Here is a 26,032-nt window from a genome sequence, read left to right as displayed (position 1 = left end):
CTCACTGCTAGGTGAGAACCCCAAGCGCAGTCCCACCTCCGGGCCTTTGCACGTGCTGCTGCCTCGGCCTGAAACAACGAACCCACCCAGATGACAGCCGAGTTACTCCCTCATTTCCTGCAGAGAGACCAGGCATACCCCCCACCATGGCTTTGCTCTCTCTTTCCTTGTACTCTGGTTTTTCTTCCTGGCATCCGTCACTCCCTGACACCGACAGCCTGTGCCCCACATCGAAGCGTCAACTCCACGAAGGCAGGGGGACGCTGTTTTGAACACAGCTGTGACTCTGGCACTTACAACCAGCCCTGGCACATAATCGGTGGTCACAAAACACTGCCGTGAATGAATGAAGGAGACTTTGGGCCAGTTCCCTCAGTTGTTCTGTCTGTAAAGCGAGGGGGTGAGGGTGGAGGATTAACGCCACAGTTTAAAGTTCCTGCCAACTCCTAAGGTATATGACTTTATGCCCCGAGGGGAGGGACAATTAAAAAAAAAAAAGCCCAAGAAAAGCAAACAGGCCACGTTTCCCTGGAGGCCACTCCCTTCTCCACAAACAAAGCCAGGCTGTGTTAAGTCCTGGGCGGACCTGAACTTCATTTTGATTGTTTGAGATGCAGCATCATACCCTCGTACCCGGAGTCAACCACTTCCCTCTCCCGGGAATAACTCGGAGCCAGGCTTCTTAGGAGGGAGGTAAGTGGAAAATAGGATTTCCACGGCCCCAGAGGGGCTGGGTCAGGGAGCCGTGTCCTTGCCACCGGGGATGAGGGCGGTCCCAGGTGTCCCAGGAGAGATTAACCACATGTATGCCACAGGAGCGTAGGGGACACGAGAGCATAGCAATCTGGAAAACCTCAGTCCCTGGCTAAAGGACATTTGGCCCCGTGATCCCAAATCCATCTGCAGTTGCCCCTGGGGGAAATAAACTGCCTGAATCCCTGCCTTTTCAAGCTCAGGCTAGACTGTGGAGCAGTCCAGAGCTCTGAGCCCTGCCTCTGGTGTGACCCTGCCCAGGGTGTCTTCAGGAGCTCAGCTGCATCACTTGTTTCCTACCGGGAGGTGGCCCAGCGTCAAAAATTAAAATCGTAAGCTCTGCTGGCTGTCAGCAGTGTGGCCCTGGCTGTGTCTCCTCTCCACTCTGAGCCTCTGTTTTCCCATCGATTAAAGCGGGGACGGTGACACGCGATCTGCTCCGTGCAACAGGTGGCACAGCCCCTGGCGTGCAGTAAGACTCAACACACCGCAGCTGGAGAAGACTTCCTGTAACAGGACTCAGCCCTAACTCCTCGGTGTGCTCTTCCCAAGAATCCACAGACATGGTCCCAAGAGCAAGAGACTGGGAAGAAGAGCTGGTTCCTTTCCTGACTCAACGAGCATCAGCGAGCAAGATGACCCTGGGGCAAGGCAAAGAAACTTTCCAGGGGGAGGTGGGGCATGCGAAAGGCCACTGATAAAGATTCCAGAAAACCCACAGAGAGTGGCTTTCTTCATCTGAGCAGCACTAATGCACCGGCTTTCTTATCCAAAGACATTCTTTACCGAAAACTCTCAAAATATATCCATGCCATGGACTATCACTCAGTCATAAAAAGGAAAGAAGTAGGGACACACGCTACAACATGGAGGAACCCAGAAGACATCAGTGAAATAAGCCAGACTGAGAAAGCCACATATGATTCCATCTATATGGAATGTCCACCACAGGTAAAGCCACAGACAGGAAGTAGATTAGTAGTCTCCAGGGGCCAGGAGGAGGAGAGGATGGGGGGAGACTGCTAATGGGTGTGAGGTTTCTTTTTGGGAGATGGAAATGTTATAAGTCAGATAGTGGTGATGGCTGTACAACCTGGTGAATAGACTATAAACCACTGAATTATATAGTTCAAAATAGTGAGTTATATCTCAATGAAAACAACAAATTAAAAAAAAAAAGTTTTTCCAAAGTCAACCTATTGTATTCAGTGTAGAAGTCAAAGTCTAGACTCGGACCCCAGGCCCACCTGATTTGAATACATCCCTTCTCTGTAACCTGCCAGGCCTCCTCTTTCACTGCTTTCCCCCTCGCTCCCTCTGTTCCAGCCCAGTGGCTGCTGTGATTATCCCTCCTATAGACAGATGGGCACAGTGCTGCCTCAGGGCCTTTGCACTTACCTTCCCCTCTACCTGGCTTCTGCCCTGTCTCATTCCCTCACCTCCTTCAGGTCTCTGCTTGAATGTCACCCCAGAAAGGCCATCAACCCTCCTAACTAAAACTGCAAGCCTTCCCTATTCCTCTGAGCTGAATCTGTGTTTATCTACAACGCTTAGGTTGGTTTAGCATCCTATATGATTCATTTCTTTATCATGTTGATTGTTTATCGTCTGTCGCTCCCAGTTTGAATGAGTGTTCCATGAAGACGGGGATTTTTGTTATCGTGTTTGCTGCTCTATTCTCAGTGCCCAGAACACTACCTGGATCATGGGAGATACTCAGCAAAGGTTTGGCGGATGGATGGATGGATGGATGGATGGACAGACGGACTTCCCCAAGGGCGGAAGAGCACACAGTCAGAGGTGCCCCTACAGAAGTGGGGACACCAGGTCTCAGCCTCTCACCCGCAGACTGTACAGCTCCTGGGGCCCAGAGGCCCAGCTGAAGAAATGGCTGCCGGCAGCACAGGTCACCCATAACTGTCCCTGGGAAGATCTACAGTCCTTGCTCCCCCAGGAAGTGGATGGAGGTCATTCATTTATGCATCAGTTATTAAGTGAGCACCAACTGTGTGCCAGGCTCTGTGTGCTGGGGAATGAGACAGTTCCACAAACCTGAGACGCATGATCTAGTGGGATATACGGGTTTTACCTAGGATCACTAACACAGGGTGTATGGGAGCGTCTGGAAGTGTTTGGGGTTGTCACACAGCCTGGGGCAGCAGGTAGCTGGGGATCTGGGGGTTGCTAATGCCTTGTAACCAGTGAGGGCCAAGGGTACAAAATTTCTTTGCATGAAGTCAAGAACAACTGTCCTATTCAAAGTGCCAACGGAGCCTCCACTGGGAAATGTGACGTTAAACAAATGGGCCATCCACTCCGGTCCATTCCTCCCAGAAACCTACTTCTCTATGCAAACACCTGCTAGTTCCACTGGCCCAACATCCATCCATTAGCCATTCCACAGTTTCTCACTCTAATACCCCAGTTTTCCTTTGGGGAACTCAACCTCTCCCAATCTCAGTCTGTGGGCTTTAGCCACAGCTACCTCCCCGCTACCTCCCAAAGCTCCAACAGAAGGCGCATGCCCCAGGCCTGGCCAGTCCAAGCACCTCATTTCCCTGGCCCTAGCACCTGGTCCAGGGATAACCACAACTGGTCAGACTCAATCCCCCATCTCACACTTCTGCAGGAACTCCCACTGGGAGGGTGGGGTTCTCTGCCCACAGGGGTTACAGACGAGGTGCCAAGATGAATGCCTGGAACCTCTGTCAGTCACCTCCGTCACATGGCGAGCACCTATTTGACAAAGAAACCACCATGGAGAAAGCAGACTTGAAAACAGAAAGGCAGTTACTCCCACCATCATCTCTGTGATACCTGGATCCAGCCAGGCCTGAACCCCCAGCCATGCTTTAAAAAAAAAAAAAAAAAAAAAGCCTTCCCAGACCATGCACCACCTCCCCTCCACCACCGAAAAAATAAAATAAAATAAACACCTTCCTAGACTTTTAAATTTGTGAGTCAAAAGTCATTTCTTTTTTCATTCTAGCCATTTGAGTTAGGTTTCTGTTACTTGTAAGACAGCTCCAGGCTAATACAGTTTATTTCAGTTTTTCATTCTTCACTTAGTCATTCCTTCTACATACACTTACTGAGTCTACATAGTTGGCCAAGTTTCGTATGTTCTCAGGATACAAGCATGAAATGGCAAAACTCATGTCCCCATGGAACCTGATAATCTGGTCAGCAGAAAACTGCACAACAGATAATTACCAACTGCATGGGATAACGATCATTCTCAAGAAGGGAGACACAAGGTGAACAAAAGGCAATGAGCTCGCAAGCATTCCGAGACAGAAAATGCTAAATATTGACGGCTGCCTGGTGATACTATTTTTGGAAAAAGCATTAAGTGTGCATGATAAATGCCAGGCTTGGTATTTCATAAAAAACGGTCCATCAGTCCCACGATGGCAACCTCACTCTTGTCCGACCTCCCCTGGCCTCTGCCTTCCATCACACCTACCGCTGGGTAAACACCTCATCATCTTTGAAGCGCAGGAATTCGCCAGTGGAAAGAATATGCAAGCACCTCCGCAAGGGACTCAAAGACCACATATTTTATCCTAATGTAGTCAGATGCTTGGGTGTCTCGGCCAGAGTCAGTCTCCAACTGACACCCGGGTTCATCTGTTTCATGCCAAACAGCTCAAATGGCTCTGTCTCTGGAAGCCCAATGCCTCCCTGCCCTTCCCACCCAAAGCTAAGCAGCAAATTCAGGAGGTCAAGGAAAGCTGGCCCCACTCTTAAGCATCTTTGCTTTCCAGAGTAGGACATTCATAAAGGGCCAGCACATCCAGGTGAACACCTGGAAACTAGGTTTTCACAAAGGCTCTAGTGTGCAGAATAAAGGGCTACAGAAAAACTTTTCTTCCTCTCCTAAATGTGACACAGCTGGGAAACCAAACCCTGTCTCCTGCCCTCTTTGGTTGTGGACCTTTTCCTATAAAACAATGCAATTCAGCATACTTGGGTTTCTGAATGATATGCCATCATTTAAGCAAAAGTAAAATAAAGAGATATATAAGCATAATTACAGTTGTTATGTATATTCACGACGGTGCTGGGTATAGGTAGACTCTCTCGCTGGAAATACACAAAAGCAATTGGCATGGGGAGGGAAACTGGTGACCAGCACGTGGGAAGGGAAGGAGTCAGTGCCTTTCCCTATAGACATGTGCTTCTCAGCTTAGCATGATTTCAGGCCTCTCAGGGGACCTTTGGTCACATCTGGAGGCACTTCTGATAGTCACAACTAGGGGAGGGACACAACTTAGTATCTGGTAGGCACAGGCCAGGGATGCTGCTCAATATCCTATAATGCTCAGGATAGAGAACAACTCAGCCCCAATTGTCAGTAGACCTGAGGCAGGGAAAACTGTTTTAATTATTTTTACCATACGAATGTATTACTTCACATTTTTTTACTGTAATGTACCACATACACAAAACAGAACGTTTATGCGCCATATTGAATAGGGACAGATTACTTAATAGTTTAAAGAAAAATAATAGTTAAAAAAAAAAAACACTCTATAGAACTACCACTCCGTCTTATATTACTTTTGCTTTTGAAAAATAAAGATGCTTTTTCAAGCCGCAGGGAAATTTAGGAAGACTGGAGTGTGAAAAGAATGCACGGCTTAACCTTTCAGTCCAGAACGATGGGGCATTTGAGCTGGAAGGATCTTAGGGAACACAGAGTCCCAGAACAGCGAGGAGATGTCATTTTTTTGTGCCAACTCCAGCAAATCTGACAGTGGGCACCTGGAGTGCTGCTTGAACAAAACTCAGTGGAAAAGAACACCGTAACTGATCATGGGTTGTCTGCCATGACAGGCCCCGAATTTGACATCCCAGTGGCCTGACCCCTTCATTTTTCATATGAGGAAAACCAGAGCTACGGCAGTGAAATGACTGGGTTTAAGGTCACCCGTGGGTTGGCAGCAGGTGTCCTGAGAACAGCACTGCATCCCACTCAGCCAGGGGCCAACAAACGAGGGCCTGTGGTCCTGATACAGTCCCCAACCTGTCTGTGTATGGCCCCGTGAGCTCAGAATGGATTTTACATTTTTAAATGGGAAAAAAATTAAAATTAGAATGATATTTTATGACACAGGAAAGCTAGTGAAATTTAAATGTTTATACACAGTCATACCCATTCAATTTCCGTATAATCGATGGCTGCTTCTGCACTAATGTCAGAGTTGAGGAGATGTGGCAGGGATCACATGGCCCAGGAAGTCTAAAATGTTTATATCTGGACCTTTACAGGAAAGTTTGCTAACTTTTCCTTCTCCCTAAGTGCTTTTCGAACTTTATTGTGCATGTGAACCACTTGGGAAGCTGCTAAAATACAGGTTCTGATTCATGTCACCTGGCAGGAGGTCTGAGCTTCTGCCAGCTGATGGCAATGTAGATTCTGCAAGTCACACTTTGAGTACAGAGGAGTTACTCGAGTGGTTCTAAAAGCAGGATCCCGGGAACCCACCCGACTCACTGAACCTGAAACTCTGGGTGGGGCCCAGCAAGCTGTGTTTTAACAAGTCCTCAGGGTGATTCTGACGCCTGTCTGAGAACCACTATGAGCACAGGTTCAGAATGCGCGAGCCATTAAGCCAAGCCTAATACAAATCTAGTGTCAGGACGAGTGCACGTCCACAAATGCTGAAAAGACAGCCGTCTCCTCTGCCAGCAACTTAAGCAGAGGAAGTGAACAAAGTGGAACACGGTCTAATAGAAAAGTTTCGTATTAATGAAAATATGTGATCTTAATTCATGACGACTTCCACGGAGCATATATATTTGCCAACATACGTAAGATGTAATAGTCATTATCGGCACATTTTTAAAAGGACATAATAATCCAAAGACAAAAACAGAACACAGGGCATGATCTCAAGTCGTACTGAACCGTTCTTAATTATTATCACCTGTGCTCAGAGGATTTCCACATTCTATCTTTATAAGGTATCCTGGTTTGGGGCCAGCTTTATAAAATGACTGCTGTCTTTGAACTTTCCAAAGCCAGCCAGCTGAGAGAGAGCACACTCAGGTACTCCAAGACACACGTATCAGAAGGCTCAGTAAGCATGCTTCGTGACAGCCAAGATCAAGAACTAACCTAAATGGCCAGGAGTGGGAGATGGGTTAAGTAAACTACGGCACTGCCATGCACTGGTCAAGCATGCATCATTAAAATGAATGAAGGGGGGACAAAAAAAGAATGGCGTAGATCTGAATAGATGAACCAAGAACAAAACAAAACAAAAAAGCTATAGAACAGTATGGATACGTGACCCCATTAGAATATATTAAAATATACTTTAAAACATCTATATGCAGAAACATTTCTTGTTTCCAAAAATATACACTAAGACTGTCATTTTAAAGGAGTGGTACTAGAGGACTAGAAGGAGGGAAAGAGAATGTTCCTTGGGTTGCAGCACCGAGGCTACAGAAATGGATAAGAAAGACAAAAACCTCTGTCCTCCTGCAGCTGGCATTCTAGGACTGACCACAAACAAAATAAGTAAATAAATTTCAGTACGTGCTTGGCAGTGCTGCTCAAAGCGTGACCCGTGGATCACTTGCCAATCTACAGCCTGTGTTCAGCTGGCGAGGGAATAAGGAGCTGGCACCAAGCTCGCGGTTCAGTCCAGCTGACATTTCCTTTTCCTTAGCAAGACTTACTCAAGGAAGGAAGCCGGGCACCCTGGTTTACATTCTGATACCAACTCCTCATCTTAGAGTGAACCGCCACCAAACCGTTGCTGAACTGCTACTTTGAGTCAATGTGGGCTGGACGGTGCTAAGTGCCGAGAGTAAAATAAAGGGGGGGATGGTCGGGGAAGGCCTTGCTGGGAGAGTGGCCTCTTGAAAGTATCTAACTGTGAAAACAAACAAGCACATCAAACAACGCCGGCCAGGAGAAGTCCAGCTTCGCTCACCAGGAAAGGCGTGCAGACCCAGGTGAAGGTCCCCACTGCAGCCAGGTAGGCAGACTTCTTCAGCACCTTCAGCTCCTCCTGCCTGATGGCCAGCACCTTCTCCTGGAACGCCAGCTCCCAAGCGTACAGCTTGAGCACTTTGATCCCGTTGAGGATTTCATTCATCAGCTTGATTCGATTGTCTTTGCTTTTCATGTGGGCCACCTTCAAAGAGAAGGGACGGTCACACACTGTGTGGGGAGGACAATCACGCACCACCTGGGGGGGGGACAGCCACACACCACCTGGGGAGCACGGCCACACACCACCTGGGGAGGACAGCCACACACCACCTGGGGAGCACGGCCACGCACCATGTGGGAAGGATGGCTACACACCACCTGGGGAGGAAGGTCACAGGCTGCATGGGGAGGACAGTCACACACTGCATGGGGAGGACAGTCACACACTGCATGGGAAGGATAGTCACACACTACCTGGAAAGGACAGTCACACACTGCATGGAAAAAGACACACACACTGCCTAGAAAGGATGGTCACACACCACATGGGAAGGAGTTACACACCACATGGAAAAGGACAGACACACATCACCTGGGGAGGACGGCCACACCCCGCATTGTGGGGGTCTCACTTCCAGCCCGTGGGCTCTCTCACAGAAGATGGGGCACCAGCACCCCAAGACCCCATCAATTACAAACAGGTGTTCCCAAGTGGTGGGAACACTGACCCTGCAATTTCCATGATCTGTAACTTTCGCCCTGAGCCCACTTCACTAGAGTCCTTTATCAAGGAAAAAATGTTTGCTTTGAATCATGTTAGATTAGAAGTAAGAGAAGAGAGGCCAGGCAAACCCTTCTGGTTTCCAGGGAAGAAGGGGCAAGAACTCCATTCTGTGATCCAAACACATGGGTGAGATTATTGTCCCTTTTTTCTTCTTCTTTCTTACGTTCTTTATTAATTTTCAATCAGAATGTGATTGAGACATCTCTGAACCATAAGGCACTGGTTCTGACTGGCAGGTGCCCACAATATTTTTAGTTATCACCTGGCGTTCCTTCGGCCAGGCACTTTTCTGAGCATTTTTCACACAATCACCTCACTGCCCCATCGCCAGGTCCTTCCTGGGTCACAGGTGCAGAAACTTGATACCACTTGACACGGAGGTAGAGTAGTGAGGTCAGGAGGCTGACAGCAGCATGGGCCCAGCTCCCTCCCTTGTCTCTCCCCCATTCCTTCCCACCCCACCTGATAAGGCCTGTTGTTTCCCAGGACCACGCCTGGAATTCATCTCCCAGATGGTGCAATCCACGCAGCCAAGGGATCGGCAGGCACATCGTAAATACCCGTCAGCAGGGGAATGGAGGAATAAATGAGCGCCCGACTCTATGATGGGGCATTAGCACCAATTCAAGAAAATGAAGTCAGACTAGCTGGCATGACACACAAAAGTCCCAATACATGGTGTAAAAAGACAAAGCTGTGCTGCCGAACAGGCCTGTTTGAGTAAAACATATATATATATACTAACAAAACCAAACAAACATATGCATATACACCAAACTGAACTATGTGATCAGATCGCTACATATACGCATAGAAAGTTCCAGAAGGATTCACTTCAACTTGTTCAGTTGACAGGATAGGGAAGAGGACATCCTCTGTTTAATCTGTATCCTTTTTATTACCTGAACTTTTTTAGAATGAGAAGACACTCAGTCCATGACTTTTTTTTTGGCAAGGAAGTAAAGCTCTATTTTTCTCCCTCATTTGCTCTTTGGCAATCCCATCAGAGAATTCCAGGAGGCATGCAGGATGACAGCATGTCCTACAACTGAGAAATTCTAAAAATTCTGTGAAATGGAGGCCCTGCCTCTTCCATGTTTCCGACGGAAGCTGCTGTATATTTTCGTGTTTAAAGCTGTCTCACATGTCACTTATAAATGAGAGTTTCAGACTCTCACGTGTCTACCAAAAGTAGATTATAATGCATGACGATCACATAAAATCAACTTCACATCTCACCATTACAAATAGTTATAATCTCCGGGATGTGAGATTATAAGAAAAAGTTGTTTGCTTTTTTTAATAAAAAACCAAAAATTAAAAATGGATTTTTTTCCCCCCAAAACCCAAATAATTGTGGTCTAGGTAACTATCAAGGTAAATGCTGCATATGCATATCTTTTGATAAGAATGAGTTGACACAGAATTGCATATCCAAGTGCGTGTGCAAGAGATGCTCACATCACACATACAAGTACATACACCCACAGGGACAGACAGACAGCTGGATGTTGTTCTGTGCACTCGATATTCATGTTCCTAAGTCTGCCACCTTCCCATTACATTTGATAAATTACTTCTTTGGAGGCAAGACATTTTCTTCAAAGAAGCCCTGACTGACAACATTCCCTGTTGGGAAGTATCTGGCCACCACAAATGAGCTCCTGTCACTTGCAGATGCCTTTATATCCCCGTCTTTGTATTTTTCTACACCATGCATGGGAAGAGTCTAATCCCCAAGGTGAAGCCAGGCTGCTGGATGTTGTAATTCTTGATTTCACTGTACCATCTATCAGCCACCTCTTTTCCTGTCTGATTGTAAGATGTCCAGGCCAGGTTAGCCACAACTGGGCTGTGTGTGTGTCCTTGTGCTGGTCAGGGCCTCGGAACACTGCTGGGCCCTCTGGTTGAGCTTCGTGCAAAGCGTCAGTGGGGAGAGGCCATGCTGCCGCTGGTACTCACTGAGGGACTTCAGGACCTCATTATTAAACTGCTTAGAAGGTGACCTGCCCAAGGCTGGCTTGGCGTGTCCCTCAGCTCCTGCTGCGGCTTGGACTGTGGCTTCGACTGCGCTCCCTCTTCGGTCCCCTCCAGACTTTATAAAAAGTCCAAAAAAGCTTCTAAAAGCAAAGCGTTAACACAGGGCCTAGCCTAAGGTAAGCGCCTAAGAGAGAAAAAGGTACGGGGTGATTTTTACCCAACTCTTAGAAAGACACACATGAATGAATGAATTCAGTGGGAAGCGAGGGCTCTGCTGGGGGCACACAGACGCTCTCACTTAGCAGGGCTCAATCCTGGCTGCCCCGTAGACTCATGGGAAGCTTCCAAAAGGCCCGATGCCCAGGCCCCACCCACACTAAGCAAACCAGAGTCTCTGTGGGAGGGGCCTGGCATCGGGTTTTGGTTAAAGTTCCTTCTGGGTGATTTCAATTGGTCCAAGGGCCAGAGGCTTGGGCAGACTGAAATCTGCTGAGGCCCATGTGGAAGGCGGCCCACCCGGGACAGACGGCCCACCCGGGACAGACAGCCCACCCGGGACAGACGGCCCACCTGGTAGGTCTTGGTCTTCATGGCCATCACCGCATTTAGGGGAACCATGAGGATCATCACAGCCAGGCCAGCAAGGATGGAGGGGCCCAGGTTCTAAAGAAGCAAAGGAGAGACCTCATCACACAGGAGCCAGTAGAGAACAAGCTTCTTCATCAGGCTCCCTGAGCTGACCCAACTGACACCGGATCGGCCACAGAAATTCGGGCCAGTTGCCATTACTTCTAGCCAGGCACAGGAAATTGAGACTTTGCAGAGACACTAAGTGACTTGTCCAAGGTCCCAGAGCTGGCTAATGGAGGAGGGGGCATTTGAAGCCAGCCAGTCTGATTCCAGAGCCCACATCCTCAGTGTGTGCGTGTTTTTGGTCAAACAGAGAAACCCTATTTTTGGACTAAAACAGTAGTTTCTCAACCTGGGATACCTAGGAGGCACCTGGAAATACCTGGAGACATTTTTGATCATCGAACTGAGGTTTGCTATTAGCATCTAGCAGGCAGAGAGAGGCCGGGGACCCAGCACTGCTAAATATCTCATAATGCACAGAACAGGCTCCACAACAAAGAACTACCCAGCCCAAAACATCAGTAGTGCCAAGGTCAAGCAACCCTGGCTCTAAAACAATTTTCTTAACAGTTCATAGACCATTCCTGAAGGCAATTCTAAAAGTGCTCCAAAAATTTTTTCAGCCATGGCGATACCGTCTGTGGAAGTGGACATCCCAAAAACGTCTGCCTGAAAAGATACTTATTTCAATATTTAAATTCTGGCATTTTTTTCAAAGCTTCATTATCAGACATGCTTCATACTTATTCATGTTCTGCTCCATACATATTTAACTAAAGAATATAAACTACAATAGAATGAGCAGATAATTGGCTGTGAACCCAATATGCTGCAGGTCCCACTGCTGGGACTGCACTTGCAGAGGACATGAAACTCAGTAAGATGTGCTCCTCCCAGGGAGCCCACCTGGTAACAGGTGAGGAGGCAGTACAGAAAGCATGCAAAGAACTATTTGAAAAGGTAAAATCAGATGAGTTCCCACACTGAAGTTACTGGGATTCAAAAAAAGGGAGGAAGTCCATCTAATTGAGAGGGGGGAAAAAAACAGTGGGAAGAGCATCTGGCACAGGCCTCAAAGGATGGGCGGGGAGGGAATTTCCGGTGGGGGGAAAGGCACATGCAAAGGCTCAGAGGCAGGAAACACCAAGGTGTGTGCCACGTCCTGAGCATGTGTGAGCGTCACCTTTTTCATCTGGGAACTGCTCCACCCCATCAGGAGGGGCTGTCAATCACAACACCCCCACCTCTTCCACAATGGGAGGGGGCAAGCGACCCAGACTGGCCAATCAGTGATGGGTTTAAGGATGTGACCTGGACTGTGGCGAGCCAAGCAGAGTCCTCCGTGGGACTCGGGTTGGGGCAAAGAGGGACGGCGCCTCTTCTGTTCCCCGGAACCGCAATCTATGGAGAGGATATAAGTCTAAAGCCATGGAAGCCAGCTGGGGAAATCCCACCTGAAAAGGCAGCCAACTCAGAGAGAAACAGGGCTCAGAGATGGAGAAAGAGAGCATGAGACCAAGTTCTTTTAATGTGGCGTTGACTCCTAGATCCATCCAGGCTTGAAGCCAGTGTCTCTGAACTTTTCAAGTCACGCGCACCCCGAAAACTCGCTTTATCTGCTTGGGCTATTCTAGGTTGGATTTTTATCCCCTGCAATGGAGAGACTTTTGATCTATGAAATTAGGGTCTAGTGAATGAAATGAGATCAGCCAGAGTTGGGGAAGACAGGGAGAAAGAAACATGATGTGTACGTCGTAGGCTTTCTAATGACACACACTGCCAAGAAGAAAGAGAAGCAAACACATCCCGTGCCCTCAAAGACAGAAAGTAGGACATCTCAGGGAAGAAATAAAATACCCAGGAAATGGCTGGAAACTAAAATGTAGAATAACAGCAAGAAATGCAGTGAGTGTGACTGTGAAAACCTTGTGTCCGATGCTCCTTTTACCTACGGTATGGACAGACGAATAAAAAATATGGATAAGAAATAAACCAATTATAGGGGGAACAAAGGTTAAAATAACACGAGTAGACTGAAATACTAGTGGTCAATGAGAGGGCGGGGTAAGGGGTATGGCACGTATGGGTTTTTCCTTTTTCTTTCTTTTGGAGAGAAGCCAGTGTTCAAAAAAATGATCATTGTGATGAATGCACAAGCATGTGATGATATTGTGAGCCACTGACTGTACACCATGTCAAGAACATTTGTGGGTTGCTTATAATAAAAATATTTTTTAAAGAAAGTAATGAAGACCCCTGAATTGTACACTTAAAAATGTATGAAACGGCCTTGCCACACGAGGTGCTCAGCTCGCCGTCGCAGCAGCTGCGGTGCGCGAGGGGCATGGCGGGGCATGGCGGCGGGAGAAAAAAAAAAAAGAAACGCAGTGAGCGACAAGTGCTCTGGTCTCCGACACCCACGCCCCCACCCACGGGGACGACGGCAAACACACACCAGCCACAGGAGGTAGAGGGCGAGGACGACTTGCAGAGGAGCCGACCAGATCATGTTAATGTACGTGGCCAAGTCCATGAACCTCTGCGCGTCCACGGACATGAGGTTGACAATCTCCCCAACCGTGGAGGATTTCCTGGCTGCATTGGTGATCACCAGGGCCTGCGGGACAGAGAAGAGGGAAAGGGGCTGAGCGGGGCCAGCTCGGGGCTCTGAAGCCTCCCTTGAAGCTTGCTCAAAGGACACTGCTCCCAGGCAGTAGGACGCCCATCTCTTCCCTCTCCCACTCCCAGCTGCTGTCTCCCCAGCCCGTCCACCTTACCACTGAGCCCAGGTTCTCATCAACCACGGTGACTGCCTCCCCACGGTAAGTACTTCGGAAAGGGCCCAGAAGCCATCTGAACCAGGGCTCGGCCTGCTTTCATGTCTGCACAGGGCAGCTGGTTCTGACTCGGCAGGCCCAAGCATCTGCATTTCTAACAGGTCCCCAGATCACAATGAAACAGCAGAGTTCAAGGCCAGGGTCTCTCAAATTCAGCACTGCTGACATTTGGGGCTGGAGCACTGTCTGGTGGGGGGCACTGTTTAGGCACTGTAAAATGGTGAGCGGCATCCCTGGGCTCCACCCCCTGAATGCCAGAAGCACACCCTTCTCCCACCAAGCTGTGACAACTAAAAATGCCTCCAGACACTGCCAAATGTCCCCTGGGAAAAAAAATCACCCAGTTGAGAACCACCGGTCTAAGCCACTGGTTCTCAAATTGTGGCCACATACTGTCACTGGGGGACGTTTTAAAAATACCGATGCCCAGATCACACATTCAGACAGTCCAGTTTAACTGGTCTGGAGTACAGTCGGGGCATCAGGAATTTCCTAAGCCCCTTGCCTCTACCAGGTGATTCTAATGTGCAGACAAGGTAGAGAGCCACTGGTCCAGTCTAGTTCCCTGAATACCTGGGAGAAAGTCTCTCCCAGCCTAGGGGACCAGGCAGTGTCCTTGCCCAGGAGGCTGATGAATGACGGGACCGAGAAGGTAATTTGGTGCCTTTAAAACTGGATGTGCACAAAGGCTACTTAAGGACTCTGTCATCCAAGGGAAACATACCACCCGCTTGGTTTAAACCGAGAGTAAAGAACATGCCCAAATGCAAAATGTTAACAGCAAAACAGTGAACCCGCATCTCCCACCTAAGAAGCTCAATGACCCACTGTCGACGAGGGGGCTTGCAGACACTGCACATGGACCCTGGAGATCAGCTCCACTGCGGAGCAAGGCCTGACGGCCACTCTCCTGGCATCATGGCCACTAAGGTCAACCCCCCCTTATACTGCTCCAGAAGCAGGCAGTAACCCCCCCCCCCACTGGTCCCCTAGAGGCCAAGCCAAGGCGGAGGACGAGGCTGCCTGCACTAGCTGTGGGGTGGCACCGCGGCTCGGCACCCCCACCTTCCGGTAGACGGCCCCAATGACGGCGCTCTTGATCCTCATGCCGCTGACGAAGCAGATGTGGAAGTACTGGTGCAGCACCAGGGTCTGCAGGCAGGCGCTGATGAACAGGAGCGCCGTGTAGAAGTAGCCCTGCCAGTCTGGGGCCTGCGTGTCGTTCACGAAGTTGATAAGCAACCTGCGAGGGAGCGAGGACGGAGCACAGATGACCTGACAGCAGCGCACAGAGGAGGGAAAGGCCTTCAACACGCATTTATTTGCACGGTCTCCTGAGCCAGGGGAGACAGGTGTCACAGCTTCCACGATACAGATGGAAAAACAAGGCCCCAGAGGTGACCCGACTGTGCAGGTGGCCCACGCAGTTCACAACAGAGTGTTGCTGCCTCAGGCCCTTGGCACAGGACTGCTCTCATGGTTAGTAGGTTCCTAGGACCCCACGGGTAACCGAAGAGAGACTCTAGAGGACTGAGGGAAGGTGGGAAGGAGAGAACGCATGGCCCCAGAGAGAGAGACAGAGAGAGGGGCTACCTCCTTTCTGACTCTCCAGTATCTCACTCAGCATGATGTGCTTCCTGGCTCTCCACTTCCCCCGACAGTCCTCCCTTCCTCCCCACTGTCACTTTAGGAGCCCCGTGGGTTTCTGTTCCTTGCAACCAGTGGCTTGAGTTCAGACGCATGAAGCACAGCACCTGCACAAACCTGAGCAGGAGCTACAGGGGAAAAGGTACACCAAGGATGCAGAGGAGCCCAGCTGGGAGGGAAGATATCTTACTTTAGGATCTCCGGGCCAGCGAACATCATCAGGTCGTGCAGAGCCTTAAATAAGAAGCTCATCAGGAAGTAGGGCCCGAAGGTCTTGTATAGCACCTTAAACAGGGACGGGTCCCGCTCCTTCTGGGGCGACCTGACAATCAGAGCCTCCGCCTCCTCGTTCACATCCACCTTGGAACCCCCTTTCGGCTTGGCAGGGTCCTTGGAGGGGTACACGATCTTCACAGGGTGCCTGAAACAAAAGGGGTGTGAGGCAGCTGTGGGAGCTCAGCCCGTGCCCATGGGAGAGGGTCAGAGAACCCCCTCTTTGGGGAAGGCATACCCAAGGAAACAAGTCACCCCAAATAGGCAGATTAGCACAGCATTTACTAATACAGACCCAGGAGCCAAAGATTCAAATCCTGCTTGGCCAAGTGCCAGCTGTGTGACTTTAGGTAGGTGCCTTAACCTTTCTGGGCCTTACTTTCCTCATCTGTGCAATGGGGATAAAAGCCTTCACACAGTCATGGGACTGGTATGAAGACTTTAAATGAGTTAATATACTGAAGAGCTTAACACAGAAGGCCTAGAAAACTGTCGGTCCCAAATCAATTTATAGATTGAATGCAATCCCTAGCAGAATCCCAGCTCACTTTGTACAAATTGACAAGCTAATCCTAAAATTCACATGGAGACTTAAAGGACCTAGAAGAGCCAAAATAATCCTGAAAAAAAACAACAAAGTTGAAGGTCTCACACTTACTGATTTAAAAACTTTTACTACAAAGTGTAGTATTGGCATAAGGATAGACACAGAAACAAGCAGAAGAGAACTGAGGGTCCAGAAATAAATCAACTGATTACCTACAAGGGTATTGTGATGATTCAACAGGAAAAGAATAGTTTTTTTCAACAGCTCTGGGACAACTGGTTACCATATGCAAGATAATGGCCTTGGATTCTTATCTTACACCATATATGAAAATTAACTCAAAATGGGTCAAAGGCCTAAAATTAAGAGCTAAAAGAACAAAACCCTTAGAAGAAAGTAAGGGCTAAATCTTTGTGACCTTGGATTTGGCAAGGGATTCTCAGATACACCACCAAAAGTATAAGCAACAGAAGAAAAAATAAACTGGACTTCATCAAAAAAAAAACAAAAAAAAAAAACGTTGTACTTCAAAAGACAATAGCAAGAGAGGGAAATGCTAACCTACAGAATGGGGAAAATAGCTGCAAATCAAAAATCTGGTAAGGGACCTGCATCTAGAATATACAAAGAAGTCTTGTAACTCAATAAGAAAAAGACAAGCAGATTGAAAAACGAGCAAAGGACTTGAGTAGATAGTTTTCCAAAGAAGATACACAAATGGCCAAAAGGCAGATGAAAAGTTGCCCAACATCATTAGTCACCGAGGAGATGCAAATCAAAACCATAATGACATGTCACTTCCCACAAACCAGAACGGCCATAATCAGAAAGTAACAAAATATGTTTGGGAGGATGTGGAGATAGCAGAGCGCGCGTCCTTTGGTGGTGGGGACGGAAAGCGGTATAGCCGCCCCAGAAAACAGTCTGGCATTTCCTCATAAACGCAGAGTTCCCACATGGCCCAGCGACTCTACTCCTAGGTGTATATCCAAAGGAGACGAAAACGCTGACAAGCTGACAAGCTAATCCTAAAGTTCACATGGAGACTCAAAGTTTTGTCAGAGCAAAAACTGCGATGTGAAGGTTTGTAGCTGCATTATCCGCAGCAGCCCCAAAGCAGAAACACCCTGTGATGGTTAGGTCATCACCCTAGGTTCTAGGGTCAACTCGGCCAAGTGATCACGCCCAGTTGTCTGGTCAGGAAGCACTGGCCTGACCGTTGCTGCAAGGATATTTTGTGGCTGGCTGATAAACCAGAAGACTGGTGCATTAAGTCATCAGTGAGTTGATTGCATCTATGGCTGACTGCATCTGCAGTCAACTAAGGCATGTCTCCTACAACAAGATAATTCAATCAGCTGAAGGTTTTTAAGGAAAAGGAGAGGTTCTTTCACTGCTTCTTCAGCTAGAGAGCCTCTCCTGTGGAGCTCCTCCAGACACTTCATCAGAGCCGTCGGCTTCACAGCCGGCCCAGCAGATCTGGGACTCCTCCATTCCCATGGTTGCATGAGACACCTTCATAAATCTCATATTTACAGATCTCTGCTGTTGGTTCTGCTTTTCTGGAGAACCCTGACTAACACACACCCAAATGTCCACCGTCTGATGAATGGATAAATAAAATGTGGTCTACCCAAACAGTGAGTCAGTATTCAGCCATAAACAGGAACGAAGTTCTGATAAAGGCTACAAAGTGGATGAACCTCGAAAACATGCTAAGTGAAAGAAGCCATTTGCACACAAAAATCATATTACATGATTCCATTTACAAAAAATGTCAGGAATAGACAAATATATATAGAGAAAATAGATTAGCAGTCACTTAGGGCTGGGAGTTAGGGGAATCTGGGGAGTGACAGCCAAAGGTACAGGAGATGAAAACACAATACAATTGATTGTAGTGATGGTTACACAGTATTGTGAATATACTTAAAAACCACTGAATTATACCTTAAATGGATTTTATTGTTATGTGAATTACATTTCAATAAAGCTACTAACAAAAAAAGAAGTTATCTTTAGAAATATTAAAAAAAAAAACAAAAAAAAAAGCAGTGCAAGGCATAGAGTAAGCCCCATATAATGTTAGCAGTTATTGCTTTATGTCAGGGTTCGAAGGGACTGCTGTAAAACTTCACAAACCTACCCATTCGCTTATCAGGTAGGATCTGAGGCCAAACTGCTTGTCCTGAGTCATAGGGATTTGGGGAAACGGGGGTACTAGGCCCCACACTGCGGCCCCAGTGACAGCCAGCCTCCGAGGAGGACCCCAACAAGCCTCACCTCCTGGCACCCACTCTGCTGTGGGATCCCCACCTGCGGGGATCCAGATGTTACAGAAATGAAGGGGTGTCGCTTCCGAAACTTAAGTCATAAAAGAGCACTGTGTCTCCCACCCTCTCTTGGATGGCTCTCTCTGGACAAGGCCGGCTGCCATGTCATGAGAACACTCAGGCAGCCCATGGCGAGACCCCGCCGACAGCGAGCACTAACTCACCAGCCGCCAGCCCCAATGGAGCCATGGGAGGCCCACGGTCTTGGCAGACAGGCCTTTCCGCCGACACAACTTCTCAATCACAACTGCACGAGGGGCCCTGAACCAGAATTATCTAGCTAAGACTTTCCCAGACCCCTGACCCCTAGAAACTGAGAAAATAAATGTCTGTGGTTGTTTTAAGCAGCTAAATTGTGGGATGATTTGTTACGCAGCAGTAGAGACCTTCCCCACCTCCCCTCAGCTCGGTCCCCATCTCCTAAAGCACAGTCAAAGCAACATCCTCGTATGGCCAAGCCAAAATACACTCCCAAGCTTCTCTCTCTCTCTCTCTGCTGCCTTGAAAGGATGTATGGACCCTAGAAAAGCCATGTTTTAATCAAAATCCAATTTGGTAAAGATAGAATAACCCATATTCATTACTGTATGTTTGAATCTGTAATTAGATCATCTCCCTGGAGATGTAACCCAATCAAGAGTGGTTGTTAAACTGGATTAGGGGAGATGTGTCTCCACCCATTTGAGTCGGTCTTGGTTAGTTTCTGAAGCCCTACAAAACAGGAAACATTTTGGAGAACAAGAGATTCAGAGAGAGCAGAAAACAACATAGCCACAAGGAGCAGAAAGCCAGTGACCTCTGGAGATGAAGAAGGAAAACACCTCCCGGGGAGCTTCATGAAACCGGAAGCCAGGAGAGAAAGCTAGCAGATGATGCCTTGCTCACCATGTGCCCTTCCAGCCGAGAGAGAAACTGTGACTGTGTTTGCCATGTGCTTTCTCACTAGAGAGACACCCTGAACTTCATCAGCCTTCTTGAACCAAGGTATCTTTTCCTGGACACCTTTGGCTGGACATTTCTATAGAATTGTTTTAATTGGGACATTTTCTTGGCCTTAGAACTTAAACTTAATAACTCATTAAATTCCCCTTTTCAAAAGCCATTCTGTTTCTGGTATATTACATTCCAGCAGCTAACAAACTAGAACACTCTCCCAACCCTAACATTTACAATTTACAGACTTCCATGATGTGAGTTCTCTGAGTGGCATTTGATTTCAGAGGGCTGTCGCTTGTGACATCTATGCCACACCTGACCCTTTAGACCATCTGAAACTCCTTCCTAAAGACATCAGGCTCCTGATTCAATTTGCTTCTCTCCTCTGTATACACCCCAAACCGTGGCATTGGCCAGACTCTGTGAGTCATTATCCCTCCCCTGGAAAAGACCAAAAACGGAGGTTGGGGGGGGGGGGGAGGAATCATCCTTGATGCCTAAGGCCCAGTCGGGCAGGCATCATTCCATTCTGGCACCAGGAACCAGGAAGTACTGAATCAACTCATTTGTCTCCGTCTCTGCAGCCTCCGACCATTTAAACAGCCATCACCAGTGCCTCTTCACCCCCCTCCCTGCCTCCCTCCACCCGTGTTCCTGACAATCTCCCACACAGCGGCATTTTCCTAAAAACCTACCATTTTCTGTCTTAAACTCCACCAACAGCTTCCCACTGCATCCAGCATAAACATCTAAGCTCTGTGTATTGCTGTATTGGTTTTCTTCCGCTGTTGTCGCAAACTACCACAAACGTGACGGCTTTAAATGATGCAGATCTCTCCTATCAAAGTTCTAGAGGTCAGAAATTCAGAATGAGCCAAACTGGGCTAAGGCTGAGGTGCCGGCAGGGCTGTGTTCCTTATGGAGACCGCAAGGGATAATATTTCTTCACCTTTCCCAGCTTCTAGAGGCTGTCTGCATTCCTTCAATCATGGCCCCTTCCATTTTCAAAGCCAATGGTAGCTGGTCTAGTCCTTCTCACATCATGTCACCCTGACACTGAGTTTTCTGCTCCCTCTTCCACTTTTAAGGGCCTTTCTGGTGACACTGAGCCCTCCCAGATAGTCCCCACCTCAAGATCAACTGATTAGCAACCTTAATTCCCCCTTGCCATGCAACACAATGTATTTGCAGGTTCCAAGATGTCTTTGGGAGACACTGCTCATCAGACCACAGGTCATTTCTGTTTTCCATGTTGTCAGTGTCACCACGTGCACATTTTATCTGCTCACTTTGCTTACATACCCTGGAGCTGGGCTTCTGGCTGGGATTTTTCAGGTGATTTAACCAAGAATATGCATTCTTGGTAAGAAGGAAAGCCGAGTCTGGTGGAGGAAGGGAGTGGCACAGCTGCCACTCATTTCTCTGTACTACTTCCTGAGCTGTGCCTCGCTGTTTTCACTGGCCAAGGAGAAGGTCCCGGGCAGGCAGGGAGTGGGGGGGGGGGAGGCTTGGCCCTGGGTGGGAGAGGGCAACTGTAGTAGAATGGGTCAGATACAGCTGAGTGGGGCAAGAAAAATAACCAGTAAAAAGCAGCCTGCCAGGAAGGAACCGGAAAGGGGTGGGTGGGGAGAACAGGGTATCTGAGCAGCCCAGCGTGGCGAGGAAAGCAAAGTTGGACAGGGAAGGGCTGAGTCTGGAGAACAGCGCCCAGAACAGGGAACCGAGGGGTGGGGAATAGCAGCGGGAAGCAGCTTGCTGATTCAGCCGGATTTCAATGGGGGTAAAGGAGACACTGCAAAGCCACTCGTCCTCAAATATTTACTGAACACCTGCTGGGAGCCAGTCACTGAGTTCCCTGCTGTCGAGGAACCTCGGGAGAGAAACAGATCAGCAAACACGACCTCGCCAGCCAGTGTCAGGGAGGCTCTTATGGGGCCAAGGGGCCAGTCCTAGAAGGCTTTTCTGAGGGTGACAGCTAAACTGAGACCTGAAGGATGAAGGAATAGGGCCAGTTGGGGAAGGGAAAGGTGTGTGCCAGGCAGAAGGAACAGAATGAGCCAGACCCCGAGATAAGAATTTTGCAAAAAAGTGAGACAGCCCCACCAAGGACTGAAAGAACCTCAGCAGAGCCAAAGCAGAGTGCAAGGGCTGGGACAGGCCAACTCGGCAGGCAGGCAGGGGCTGCATCATTATGTGAAGGGAGCAGACCTTGAATCAAGGGGCAATGAGCAGCAACTGATGGGTTTGCCATTTCTGAATTAAGATACGTAATGTCTTTGCAAAGGCAAGGCCTCAAATTCAATACCAGTCCTAGTTCTATAAACTTCTATTTTCTAGCTGTATTCTGAGCCATAATGCCCAAAGTCACAAAAGGGAGATGTGACACCTGCAATCACAGAGAACGGATTTCACAAGCTTGATGCATGTTCTCATTCTTTCTACAGTTAGCAGTATATACCCCCAGTAATTTCTGGAACCAGAAAAATAGGTGGCAGAAAAAAATAAAAAAGATCAGCCCCTCTCAAAACTGAAGCTTGGCTAGATTTAAAACATTTTTCTTAAAAATGCAAATGACTCAAAAATGGTCTTCCTTTTTTTTTTTGGTTGTTGTTCCTCAAACCAGTGGTTCTCAAGGGAGGTTGTTCTGCAAATGTGTGTTCCTGGGTTGTCTTAATCTGGGTTGACTGAGCCAGGATATCAAACTGTCCTGTGATGTGCAAGACAGTTCTGAACAAAGAATGCCCCAATAGACATCATGTAGGTGAAAAGTCCATTTTAAATGGCATACGTCTAGACACAAACTCCATTTTCAGACACAAATCCATACACACTGCGGACTTTTGCAAGTTTAAATATACCCCAGATTTTTCAGGAACTCAACTATGCTGCAAATGGAGGGAAGATGGTATTCAGTCTGGATCTTCCCCAAGCATTGGTCACCACCAGGCAAAATCCCATCTCTGAAGTCATCTCTGATGCTCCTGGTGCTCGAGTCACCAGAACCACACAGAATAGGTCAGTCAGGACTTGTGGCTGGCCCAGGCACAGTGACAGTGGGTCTCCATTCAGGAACAAGCACTGGATTCTCCGGGATATCTCCTGGGGTATGACCTAAGCATCTACATGCTGAAATGCATTTCATTTTACTATAAATGACTTGTCTTTCAGTGCTTCTTTGAGGCATCATAAGAGCATTACAATGTTTTTAAAATTACCTATGTTGGTAAGTTATTTTTACTCACATTCTTCCTTGAAGTACAAAAGAAGAGGTGTTATCAAAAAAAAAAAAGGATCTGTCTATTTTGGAGCATTTTGTTTGCTTTGCTTCTTAGTTTTTTGACGTTTACATTTTTTTTTGTAACAGAGATCATTAAGAACATTCTTTAAACATTACTGCTTTGTTTGCTATATAGCTTTACTGAGATGCATGATAAACTAACTGCACAAATTTAAAGTGTGCAATTTGATGAGCCTTGACATATGCACACACTTGGGAAACCATCACTGCAATCTAAAAAATGAACATATCTATTGCCCCCCAAAGGTTCCTCTTGCCCCCCTGTAATTTCTCCCTCCCACTTCTCCACCTCCCTCACCTGCAGCCCAGGCAACCACCGATCTGATTTCTGTCACTAGAGACAAGCGTTCATTCTCTAGGACTGTATATCAATGGAATCATCCAGCATGTTCCAATTCCATCTGACTTCTTGGCATAATTATTTTGAGAGGCATCGGGGTGGCCATTCCTTTGTATTGTCGAGAAGGATTTCTATGAGCAGATACACCACAATTTTGCGTATCTATTCATTTGTTAATGGCTGATTGGGTTTGTTTCTAGTTTGGGCTACAACAAAGAAAGCTGCTGTGAACATTCACAAATAAGTCTTGTATGAGCATTTTTGTTCATTTCTCTTAGGTACACACCTAGAGTGGAATGGCCAGCTCACATGGAAGATGTATGTACAGATAACATTTTAAGAAACCACTCAGATGCTTTCCAGGGTTGCTGCACCATTTTTACATCCACACGAGCAGAAGCCACAAATCAGTCCAAGGGAAGCTGCGATGGTCTGGACCCATGGGTGACAATGCACCGAAGAGAAACTTCCATTCCATTTTGTTAAACTCAAAACCATTTAATGCAAACCCATGAAGGATTTTGACATCCAAAGGTGTGCGGCAAGGTGGCTCAGACCTGACTTTGGAGATGACCCTAGGCTGCTGGGAGAAAAGCCGGAAGGGGCCGAGACCCAAGCCTGTCCCACCTAGAAGAGGGGAGGAGGGGAGAGATTGTCTGACTTTCTAACCCAACAGGTAGTTCCTGCCAAATCCTGGGCAAGATGGAAGTGCCCAGCCTGGTGCCCCACCTAAATGAATAAATACAACTTGTACAGCTATTAGCCCAGTTTATCAGATGACATTTATCTCACTGAATTCTCAGAAAACCCTCTGAGGTCAAACATGTTGAAAACTGCTCAGCCCCTGCAGCCCCTGTCCCCTTGCCCCTCTGAGCTACTATCACTGGGGCAGCCAAGTGACTCTACAAGAAGGCACTGCTCTATATTAAGCCTACCTATGACTTCTCACCACACCTGGAGGCATATCCAACCCTCTACCACAGCCTACAGATTCTGCAGATACTTTTCTTTCTTTATCTCCTCCTGTCCTTACCCTAACTTGGAAACCTTACCAGCCTCCTCTCTGCTCCACGAGCATGCCAATCTTATCCCTACCTCAGGACCTTTGCATTGCCTGTTCTAATTGGAAAGTCCTTCCCCCGATACACACCTGGCTCACTCCAGCCCTCCGTGTGAGTCTCTGCCAAAATGCCACCTTCTTACAGAGGGCTTCCCTGCTCACAAGCATTTAAAACAGCTCCCGCAGTCCCTCTCCTCCTAATTTTAATCTCCTCGTAACCAATCACCATTAATGGGTGCTGTTCCCCAACACCCTGTCTCCAGTACAGTAGAGTGTAAATGGCCCCAATCTGTTTTGTTACACTCTCTGAATCCCAGCACCTAAACAACGCTTAGGCACATAAGAAGTCAGTTCAGAGATACTAAATGAATCCACTATGGGACAGGCCTGGGGTGGAGCTTCTCAGTTCAAACCACCCTCTTTTCATGTGTTTGTGCCATCAGGTCTCTCGCACAAGGTCTCCAGTAATCTGCGGGCAGCCTGCCAGGTCCCTGGGAAATGCAAAGGCGGGCCTCGCCTGCTTCCCCCATGCCGTGCCACCCACCCCCGGGCCCAAGTGGTCAGATCAGCCAGGGTAATGGTGAAGGGTGAGATGCAGGATGTGACTGTCACCTCCTCATGATGAAGGGACCCTGCTCCCACTTGCCAAGGGCCTCCACCGGGGTCCCACACACAGGACCAGCCAGAAGGGTGTGTGCACAAAACACCAGCCACCCCCTCGCCGCGCTCAGGCGCACAGGCCCCGCTTCCCCTGCCTTCTACGGACAACATTCCCCTGCCCACTGCCGCCCCCCGTGGCCCCCGGCACTACGGCAAGAGGTCTTCTGCAGATGTCCTAGAGGTCAGCGGCAGGCATGGGCCCCAAATCCCCACCTGCTGCCCTGATGTGACTTATGACCTACAATCTGGGCATTCTTGGAACAGGGTGAAATGAGACTCAAGTCCGGTGCTTTCCTCTCATAAAGCTGACTGGTCCGTGGGGAATCAAACACACGAGGCTGGCACCGCTGCCACCCAACTCTACAAGGGGAAGGTAGGCCCATCCCACAACAAGGGAGAAGAAGGGCAGCAGCCGCTCGTTATGCTGCCCCCACATCCCACAATCCGCTGCTCCCAAGATGGTGTTAACTCATATTGTAGCTTCTCTGGAATCTGGATGTATCTCAAGCTGATGGCACATCCTAGTTAACTGGCAGCCACTTCCCTTTCTTACGGGAACATAAAATACTGGTACACCTTACAACTGGCATCTTGGATCTGATGAAATATTACGTGCCAGGGTGGCCTTGGCCTAATTCTCAAATCACCGGATGAGAGAGGTCCCGGGGGGGTGAGCAGCTTCCAGGGGTAGAGACTAAGAGCCACAGTCCCAATTCCCCTCACTGGTGCTTCTTTGGCTAAACACCTCACGAGATGGGTGGCTGGTATGTTCTTCAAACACATGTACCCCAAAGGAACAGAAACCCTTGGAACACTAGGTGCTCGGGTGAGGCTTTGTGGGATAAGAGGCTAACTCAGGGACAGACAGACTCAGGGCTACGCAAAGAGAATCCATCACCCACACGGGAGACGGTCCTCTCTCTTTTCTTTTCTGCCTAGTGCATATAATCGAATTGCCTTAACTGCATGTGAAGCCTCATCCCAACTCATGCATGAGTC

The 26,032-nt window shown here is 48.2% G+C and overlaps 1 protein-coding gene, 1 long non-coding RNA gene and 1 pseudogene across 3 annotated transcripts in view; 1 reads left to right on the top strand and 2 right to left on the bottom strand.

Annotated features, from left to right (window-relative positions):
- ABCC1 (ATP binding cassette subfamily C member 1 (ABCC1 blood group)) overlaps positions 1-26,032 on the bottom strand; it is a 118,525-nt gene that overhangs the window by 53,431 nt on the left and 39,062 nt on the right. The window contains exons 8-12 of the mRNA XM_077141674.1: positions 15,777-16,007; positions 15,005-15,182; positions 13,558-13,719; positions 11,040-11,132; positions 7,704-7,907 (exon numbers count right to left, since the gene is read on the bottom strand). Of these exons, the coding sequence (XP_076997789.1) occupies positions 7,704-7,907; positions 11,040-11,132; positions 13,558-13,719; positions 15,005-15,182; positions 15,777-16,007 (868 nt within the window). The remainder of the gene's footprint in view (positions 1-7,703; positions 7,908-11,039; positions 11,133-13,557; positions 13,720-15,004; positions 15,183-15,776; positions 16,008-26,032) is intronic.
- Positions 554-4,486, top strand: LOC143667436 (uncharacterized). 2 transcript variants are annotated; one of them, XR_013168040.1, is made up of 3 exons: positions 554-693; positions 1,306-1,704; positions 2,375-4,486. It is a non-coding gene; the product is annotated as an uncharacterized LOC143667436 (long non-coding RNA). The 2 variants fall into 2 exon arrangements; XR_013168041.1 differs by having other exon boundaries at positions 1,015-1,704.
- Positions 7,926-10,883, bottom strand: LOC143667805 (Golgi-associated plant pathogenesis-related protein 1 pseudogene; annotated as a pseudogene).

This window comes from Tamandua tetradactyla, chromosome 23 (assembly GCF_023851605.1).
Source record: "Tamandua tetradactyla isolate mTamTet1 chromosome 23, mTamTet1.pri, whole genome shotgun sequence".
In the NCBI taxonomy this organism is placed as follows: Eukaryota; Metazoa; Chordata; class Mammalia; order Pilosa; family Myrmecophagidae; genus Tamandua; species Tamandua tetradactyla.
Note: the sequence above shows the minus strand (reverse complement) of the source record. Positions and strands in the feature narration are given on the sequence as shown.